The 8,578-nt window shown below is 49.9% G+C and overlaps 2 protein-coding genes across 2 annotated transcripts; one reads left to right on the forward strand and one right to left on the reverse strand.

Moving 5' to 3' along the window:
- Positions 1-454: 454 nt before the first annotated feature.
- nccrp1 (P1, F-box associated domain containing) lies at positions 455-2,035 on the reverse strand. Its single transcript, XM_077741134.1, has 6 exons — positions 1,523-2,035; positions 1,360-1,440; positions 1,194-1,290; positions 943-1,038; positions 737-875; positions 455-661 (listed from the first exon to the last, which is right to left on the reverse strand). The coding sequence occupies exons 1-6, from the start codon at positions 1,662-1,664 to the stop codon at positions 512-514; spliced, it is 705 nt and encodes a 234-aa protein (XP_077597260.1). The 5' UTR covers positions 1,665-2,035; the 3' UTR covers positions 455-511.
- Positions 2,036-3,144: 1,109 nt separating this feature from the next.
- Positions 3,145-5,995, forward strand: ckma (creatine kinase, muscle a). The gene is made up of 8 exons (XM_077741133.1): positions 3,145-3,305; positions 3,949-4,157; positions 4,240-4,394; positions 4,641-4,773; positions 4,858-5,029; positions 5,108-5,231; positions 5,304-5,493; positions 5,560-5,995. The coding sequence occupies exons 2-8, from the start codon at positions 3,965-3,967 to the stop codon at positions 5,736-5,738; spliced, it is 1,146 nt and encodes a 381-aa protein (XP_077597259.1). The 5' UTR covers positions 3,145-3,305; positions 3,949-3,964; the 3' UTR covers positions 5,739-5,995.
- Positions 5,996-8,578: the final 2,583 nt, after the last annotated feature.

Raw genomic sequence — 8,578 nt, forward strand, 5'->3', positions numbered from 1 at the left:
CAGGTCACGTGACACCTGGACTGTCTCCTCCCATTGTCCACGATGCAATTGACGGAGACTTCGCTCTCCTAAATGGCTATCCGAGTTTTTCTTTTCTTTTTTTTCCCTTTTCATTTTTCATTGAGTTGACCATAGAGGAATGTATCAAATGAGGGGGAGGATGACTGCCAATATTCAAATGATAATATTTAGCTTCATCTTATCTTAAACTAACCACCAAAAATGTTCCAAAAGTATACTTTGGTTCAATAAAACAGAAGAAGTGAGCTAATGGAAGAGAGGGCCGAAACTAATGAGAACAAAATGGTCAAATGGAACACAGAAATGAAGCAAAATTAGAAATAAGCAAAGGCGCCCTCGTGTGGTGACCACTGTAAATATACGGTTTACCAAACGGGCCAAATATCAACATGCCTCAATTGAACACAGATTGAATTATTAATCAAACGAAGAATTATGACAGCCCTCCCTTACTCCATTTATTTGTGAATGGACATTCAAATAAGTGAAGTCATGAGCTGGTTTGAACCGGTTTGACAGTGACGGAGGTGCCGGTGAACCTGGTGTAGGAGAAGGACGACATCAGGCTCTGGTTCTTCAGTCGGTGCAAGAAGTGGACGTGCCTCACTCCCGCTCCGTAGCCCGAGAAAACGTGCGACACCTGAAAGCGCCGACGCCACCCACCGATCAAAAATCCCACCATCCGGTGCACAAAAAAAGGAAAGGATGCAATCACCTCCTTCCACGTGCGGGAATAGACGCTCAGGTCCTCGGTCGGGTCCAGCCGGTACTCTGCGATGGTCGTGCTTTTGTCCGCGCCTAACAACTTGACGTGGAGTTGGTAGATTGACTGGTGGAGCTGACTCTCCTCGTACCTGGTGGAAAGAACAGCCAGCCATCAGGTGGCGGCGGAAGTCGACACGGCGACGATGGACGGCCTACCAGTCTTGAATGACTATTTGGGGTTGGAAATCATCCAGGAGCTCGTCCCACATTCCCTCTGCCTTCAGGTCCACCGTCTGCTCCAAGGAAAACCAACTTCCAAAGGAAAGATAAGCCTTCTCTCAATATTAGGATTTCATTTTTTGGACTGGCGCCATCTACAAGGTAGACCGACTAAAAGCATCTTCGCTGGGCTTCTTTTTATACGAGCGTGATGCATTGTGGGTCACCGGCTGCCGGAGGAGACTGACCTAGGCTCGGGCAAGGCGCAGATCACCACTCCTTCTGGAATTCCACTGGTATCAAAAGGGAGATCCTCAGTGCTGGTGCTCCAGCCGCTGAAGTCAGCTGTGAAATAAACTGGAGATGGTTACGTTCCACTCACCAGAGCCACTTCCTCACGTGTCCTGGTCCTACCGTCGGGTTGAAAAGTGGGAGGGCCGTGCAATGGGACTTCAGGTAACTCAGGTTCAGGTGGAGGCTTATCTTTACCCAACCCTTGAGAACAAAGAAACAAGTGTGTTGCCCAACGGTAACACATTTTTGGAGAGTTTTCTTTTGAGCAACGTCGGAATTTTACCGTATGGCGAGGGGTTCTTGAGCAGATTTCTCCCAAAAGGTTGGGCTTGGTACAGGGACTTCCAGTCCAGGCCGTCCGGGGACGCCAACCCGGCCAAGGCCCACTCATCCTGGCATCGCTTCTTCCACTCGGCCGCGCTCATCGTTGCTTTCGGTCCAAGACGGAGGCCGCTTGTTTCAACTGGGAACTTCTCTAGACTTGTATCGCACTTTTAGTGCCCACCGCACCCATTGTGTTGCAACGTAAAAGAGGCCCGGGGAGTGTCGTGCTGTCTGTTTTCTTAAAGGCACAGCAACATTTTCATTCATTGTCAACACCACTCGCTCGCCCTTTTAAAATCAATTCTGCAAGTAAATGTATTGTCATAGTCGTCCTCATAGTGCCTGGCTTATCTGAAAAGGGGATAACGCCAACGTGTCGTTTGTCATTGCGCGCACAACATAGTTTCACAATAATTCAAAACGCTGATTTGATAAGTAAAGAAGTTAGCATAGAATTATTAGGGTCATCATTCTGACAAGTCAAGACGGATAACACAAAATGGTGAGTGAGTGAGTGGTGGTTCATGTTGCTCTGGGTGGAGGTGAACAGTTGCTATAATTATAGCATGGTACCTTGGCGACAGCGAGCTGGACATGTGACTCCTGCGGCCTGTCCGGTTTGGCCCATGCCGGAGCCGAACGGGACCCCCAATTTGCCGTCTCGACACCTGTTGACAATCACAAACACCTGGGTCACGCCAGAGGGAGCGAACGGGAGATAAACCAGGTGTGGGGAAACCACCAGAGAGGTCAACTCAATGTGAAATCACAGGGAAAGGTCACAGAGGTCACCGTACGTTAAACAGCAGGCAATTGTATTCATTTCAGCTAAAGTGCACGCTCATGACCAAACTGAAACGAGCCAAGGAAGCAAGGAAGGAAGGCAAATGGACGACGTTGGTGATTGATGCGTCTCAAAAGGTGCGAGGCGGCTCAAAAAGCACGCTCCCCTTTTAGAGGCCTGTCCAAAGACAGCTGCGTAACAGGAGACGCCATTTCAATGCAAGGCAAAGTGTCTATTGCGTCGCAACTTTCCTATCCAACACTTCCTCATATAACATGCTCAAACTATTTGCAGTAGTTGGAGTGGACAACAGTAGGCCCACTTTCATGATCACCTATAGAACAGGGATCGACAAAAAACTAAAGATTTCAATATTTTTTTCACAACGGTTGGTAGACAAGTGGGCAGGAATCAAATGAGAAAATGAGATTAGCCCATGTAGCTAGCCATCTAGCTAGCATTGTCCCCTCCAAACTCAGAGCAGACTTGCGCAATATTTACACGAGGCGTCACCAATTGATAGAACAAGTCTTGTATCTTGCACATCTAACACCACCACCAATGTGTGACAAAAAGCAAGCTCAGCTTTTTTTTTCCACTGAGTTCCACCTAGCCCCACCCTGGCCCGGCCCCCCGGTGACCCCCCATCCTTGTCGGATCCTCTCCCCTTCCATTGGTTCTATGTATGGGCGGGTGCGTTCTGCGGCGGGGTGACGGCGCAGCTGCGGGTGCCCCTCTCGGCGCGCCCCTTTCGTCCAGTGCACGTAGGTCCGAGTATCGGCGCACGGCCAATCGGGGAAGGGCAGGCACTAAAATGGTAAGAGCGATGCTCGGAGCGTCTGCCCGCTATATAAAGAGGGCCGAAAGACCTTCGGAGCTGGGTGACCCCTAATTTGGCCACAGTGAACAGGATCTGATCCCGAGGACTGTTACCTCTGTTCTTGACTTGACAGTGCAGGTAATTATCTTCTTTCGTTTGATTTCTATTCGATGGAGTCAAGGAGGATGACAAAGTGCCGTATTTGAGGACTGGCCAAAGCCCACAAAAGAAAACTAAACGTCAATATTAGCTTGGTCTTGGCCCATTTTGTATCATCTTAAAGGCATGACAGAAACAATGTATTTTTCTGGGTTCAAAAGCTCACGTTATTCATCATTATGTTGCTTTCAGTTCCTTAGATTGCACAGTTTGTGTGGATTAAGATTGCCTGAAACGGACAGGAAAAGTTCTGCGGCCGGTGCTCAGACTTCCCCAAACTCGAATCCCAACAAGATCCAAACGACGAGAGCTAATGACTTTTCTAAAGCTTAGCAAAAGTCTTTATCTTGAGACGAGCCGTGGTCGCATGCAAACGCCACCAGGGAGCTAAAAATAGCGCCACGCCGCTCCTGTTGGAAGCGCTCTATTTTAAGGGAAATATAATACATTGGAAACGGCGAAAGGCGTGTAAGGGGAATTCCTCCGAGGCACATAAAAAGTCTGCAGCTGTCACTTTTCAATCGTTCCATTTTGGCAGATGACTGACACGTGGGCTAGCTTGTGTTTAGCATAGCGTACTTGGGGTGTTTTTTTCATGAATTTTTTTTCCCCCCTCCTCCAGTGTTAGAAACGCAATCATGCCTTTCGGAAATACCCACAACAACTTCAAACTCAACTACAAAGTTGAGGAAGAGTTCCCCGACTTGTCCAAGCACAACAACCACATGGCCAAGGTTCTGACCAAGGAAATGTACGGCAAGCTGAGGGACAAGCAGACCCCCAGCGGCTACACCTTGGACGACGTCATCCAGACGGGCGTCGACAACCCCGGTAACATTTCCTCATTCGACATAAGGGTACGCGGTGGAAACGTGGGGGAAAAAAAATGTCAACAAGGTACCGATGCCGTCAGGTCACCCCTTCATCATGACGGTGGGCTGCGTGGCCGGCGACGAAGAGTCTTACGAGGTCTTCAAGGATCTGCTGGACCCCATCATCTCCGACCGCCACAGCGGATACGGCCCCAGCGACACCCACAAGACCGACCTGAACTTCGAGAACCTGAAGGTATTTCAGAGAAAGACAAAAGCAATAAACAATGAGTAGAACGATGGCGACATGAGGGGGAAAAAAAATCTGACACTAACGATTACAAGTCAATATTTTGCTGTAAACGAGGGTATTTGATCCGTTACCGTCTAATGACGACGCTCTTAAATGGAGTTCATTTAATATTTGGTATTATTACCCAGGCCTGATGGTGTGCAGGTCATAACCTGACTATGGCTCTTTTTGTTTTTTTGTTTTTAATAGGGCGGTGACGACTTGGACCCCAACTACGTTCTGTCCAGCCGCGTGCGTACCGGCCGCAGCATCAAGGGATTCACCCTGCCCCCCCACAACAGCCGTGGAGAGCGCAGAATTATCGAGAAGCTGTCCGTGGAGGGTACGTACGCTGGCTCACTTGGCCAGCTCCCTCTATCGGTAGGATAAAAGCTGACAGGTGGTTTTTGTCTTTGGGGGGCAACAGCTCTGACCAGCCTGGATGGCGAGTTCAAGGGCAAGTACTACCCCCTCAAGTCCATGACCGACGCCGAGCAGGAGCAGCTGATCGCCGATCACTTCCTGTTCGACAAGCCCGTCTCCCCCCTTCTGACTTGCGCCGGTATGGCCCGCGACTGGCCCGACGCCAGGGGCATCTGGTGAGTCTACAAAGTTCACCATCACTAAGAAAGGCGGGTTCCACTCACCCCATTTTTTTTTGGTGGCTTCCGTCGCAGGCACAACGACAACAAGACTTTCTTGGTGTGGGTGAATGAGGAAGATCACCTGCGCGTCATCTCCATGCAAAAGGGCGGCAACATGAGGGAGGTCTTCAAGCGTTTCTGCGTGGGCCTTCAGAAGGTACCATCGCGCCACGGCGTGACGCCCCAGTGAACTTGGAGCTTTTCTTTGACTCCTCCTCCTTTGGGCCAGATCGAGGAGATCTTCAAGAAGCACAACCACGGCTTCATGTGGAACAAACATCTGGGTTACATCCTGACCTGCCCGTCCAACCTGGGGACCGGTCTGCGCGGCGGCGTCCACGTCAAGCTGCCCAAGCTCAGCACCCACGCCAAATTCGACGAGATCCTCAACAGGCTGCGTCTGCAGAAGCGCGGCACAGGTGAGGGAGCAGGAGGAGGGATTCCAAGGCCGGGGCGACATCTCTGAGCCCACCGTTTCCCTCCAGGTGGCGTGGACACGGCCTCCGTGGGCGGAGTCTTCGACATCTCCAACGCCGATCGTCTGGGCTCCTCCGAGGTGGACCAGGTCCAGATGGTGGTGGATGGCGTCAAGCTGATGGTGGAGATGGAGAAGAAGCTGGAGAAGGGAGAGGCCATCGACAGCATGATCCCCGCCCAGAAGTAAAGGGGAGCGCCGATCCCCCGGCCCTTCCCAGTCCAGCGGACCGGTGTTAGGCAGCAGCCGACGGAAAGACTCCGGACTCTGCTGCCGGCGGCCGGATTGGGCGGGTTGGCCGCTAACATCCTCGGGTGGATCCCCGCCGAGCCGGGCTCGCCTGGTAAAGGTGGAAAAAGTTCACTTTTGCTATAAAAATGGTCATCACTATTGAAACTGTTCACTGTTCAATAAAAAAAAGCCCCATTAAGAAGAAAAAACGTAAAGTTTCTGGTTGACCTTCAGCATCCATTACCATCAAAATTCAACATTTGCTAAGCTATCATTTGTGTGTAATGGAAAGAAGAAAAGTGAGTACTTACTCTCTCTGGTGGGTAGACTGTCTTAAACATAAAAGAGCACGTCATGTCAACATCAGTGAATTTTATTCATCTTCAAGTCGTCCACCTCGTCTTTTAAATATCACAAGCACTCAAGCTCAGTTTACAGTTGATTTCTGTTGGGGGGGGGGGGTGTAAAATTTGTCAAAGAGCCAAGCAGAGAAAAGGCTACCAAATATGGATTTCATCCCTTTCTTTTGCATACATCACATTTTTTCTCCCTTTTCTTTTCCCCAAAAAATAACAGAGGGATTTTTTTTAATACTGAACCATCTGAGTTGAAATGACGATACCATCCCAAACCACGTGTACGCAAAACAAAAACAAAAATAGTTCCATTGATTGCACCTTTGAATTAACTTTCATCCATTTGTTTCTTTGCTAGCCTCTCCGTCTGGTGTGTGTGTGTGTGTGTGTGTGTGTGTGTGTGTGTGTGTGTGTGTGTGTGTGTGTGTGTGTGTGACGTAACGACCAGTGGTATGGCTTTCTATGGCTTAAATGCAAAAAGGGGGCTTGGATCAGGAATGGGGGTCATTTGAAGGTCAATTTCCCAATTGAAAAATGCTTTCTCCTTTTTTCGATTGTGTGGATGCTTCTTTTCGATCTCAAAAGAAAAAAAGGCGGCCTTTTCAACAGCCTAAAGATGCCCCGAATTGAGTGAAAAGTCTTCAAGTCAATGCATCGGACCCCCCAAAGTTTGCGGGCTCGGCAAACGACGCGTGGGCCTTTTCCCGCCGCCACCTATCCCAGCTGTGCGTCACCTCCAATTTCAAACACTGAAGTCACGCCACCGCGGGCGCTGGGCTTTTCCCGCCGCCACGGACAGAAACCACTGGAAATCAGATGGACGGACGGACGGAAGGACGGAAGGACGGAAGGACGGACGCTCTAGCTAGAAAGAAACCTTGAGCTCTAAGATAAATACTATTTCCATAAATCGTATATACAGTCAGTAATGGACCGATAGAAACCTGTTTTCATGATATTATTCTAGAAAATAAATCAAGTACCTGTGCAAAGATCCACAAATTGAAGTGTTTCACATTTAAGACATTGGCGCCCACCAGTGGCTTTTGTGGGTAACGCATCAAAGTCCGGGCTGGGGGGGGGGGGGTCTTTTGGGGGAGTGGGCGGGGCTGGGTGCTGATTCAAGTCAAAGCAAAGTGCATGGAGGGCTGTGACCTCTGACCTCGTGCCAAAATGTACGGCCACGCGGCTTTTCAAATTTTCAAGAGGTCTCCCGTGAGAGAGAGGTCGACAGGATGAGGAAAGCTCGAACTGATGCTCCTTTCTGGGGCCCAATTCAAAAGGTGGCGGGATGTGGGGGTGTGGCTCCGCAAAAAAAAACAAGGACAGACAAAAAGTAGACAGACGCACCCGCTTGAGAAAAGCCCCCCATTGAGAAAAAAAGTCTGAACGGCAAATGGGCGGCCAGAGCCCACCAGACCAAAGTCAAAATCACAGTACACTATTCACTTAAAACAGGGAAGGAGAATATGCCACTTTCTGTCTCTCCCAATTTTCACATAAAATGGATACGCTGCCAGGGGTCCTTCACCCCAAAAGCAACTGGACCAAGAAGAAGAAATAGGTCCACCCTGCCATCCTGAGCCTCCTTTTCCATCAAGAGAGGACAGAGGACGAGTTTGAATACCGACCGACCGGGCCACCACCACCACCACCACCAGTGTTATTTGCTCTGCTATATTTTGCTACTGGGCTCCTCCACTTTAGTGGTGAGCCCGCCAAGAGCAGAGTTGGTGGTGGCCACCATGGGGAGTGCGAGCCAGATCTTTCCCTAATTTTGTCTTATGTACAGTTGAAGCAAATGAAAGCACGAGTGCAAATTTGGAGGTGGAGAAGAAGGTTGACTTGGATGGAAATGGCAAAGGAAATAGCAATAAGCTTGGCTAGCCTTGGCTAGCCTTGGCTAGCCTTGGCTAGCGGGGATATCCCTGATCGGACCGTTTGGAGGAAACGCCATCATTTGCACGGAAAACAGCCTTAAAGTCGTCGCGAATGGTCGTGGCTATTATTTTTTTGTTGTTCAGCCGGGATAGGCCTCACGCTGGCCCATCCACGCTGTGGGTGGGTGGGTGCGCTCGCTCCTTAATCAAGACAAGCAGTCACAAGAAAACGGGGGTACGACGGGACGGCTCTTCCCTACACTTGACCTGAAGAAGAAGAAGACGAAGCGCTGCAAGAAAAGCTCCCATTTTTTTTCCTTTTCTCGCCTCATTTGCCACGCGCAAATGTGATTGAAAAGCCACTACCTCGTTAAGCTGAACACTCATTAGTATTAGTCAGCTTCTGACCGACCGGCCGGCCGACCCTGCCCCCGTTGACCTTAATCCGCCGCGGTTGCCGCGTGGACCCACGCCACGCCCATCTCTAGACGTTACGTCCGCCATTACATAAATTCTATGAAAAAAAAGTTCAAGAGCGTACGGAAAGAGGAGCATCTCTCTC

This window comes from Stigmatopora nigra, chromosome 19 (assembly GCF_051989575.1).
Source record: "Stigmatopora nigra isolate UIUO_SnigA chromosome 19, RoL_Snig_1.1, whole genome shotgun sequence".
Classification (NCBI taxonomy): Eukaryota; Metazoa; Chordata; class Actinopteri; order Syngnathiformes; family Syngnathidae; genus Stigmatopora; species Stigmatopora nigra.

Coding starts and splice junctions, on each gene's coding strand:
- nccrp1 (XM_077741134.1), bottom strand. CDS start 1,664: ATGAGCGCGGCCGAGTGGAAGAAGCGATGCCAGGATGAGTGGGCCTTG. Junction 1,441..1,522: donor CAAGAACCCCTCGCCATACG/GTAAAATTCCGA, acceptor TTTGTTCTCAAG/GGTTGGGTAAAGATAAGCCT. Junction 1,039..1,193: donor TGCGCCTTGCCCGAGCCTAG/GTCAGTCTCCTC, acceptor TTCCTTTGGAAG/TTGGTTTTCCTTGGAGCAGA.
- ckma (XM_077741133.1), top strand. CDS start 3,965: ATGCCTTTCGGAAATACCCACAACAACTTCAAACTCAACTACAAAGTT. Junction 4,158..4,239: donor GACGGGCGTCGACAACCCCG/GTAACATTTCCT, acceptor CGATGCCGTCAG/GTCACCCCTTCATCATGACG. Junction 4,395..4,640: donor TGAACTTCGAGAACCTGAAG/GTATTTCAGAGA, acceptor TGTTTTTAATAG/GGCGGTGACGACTTGGACCC.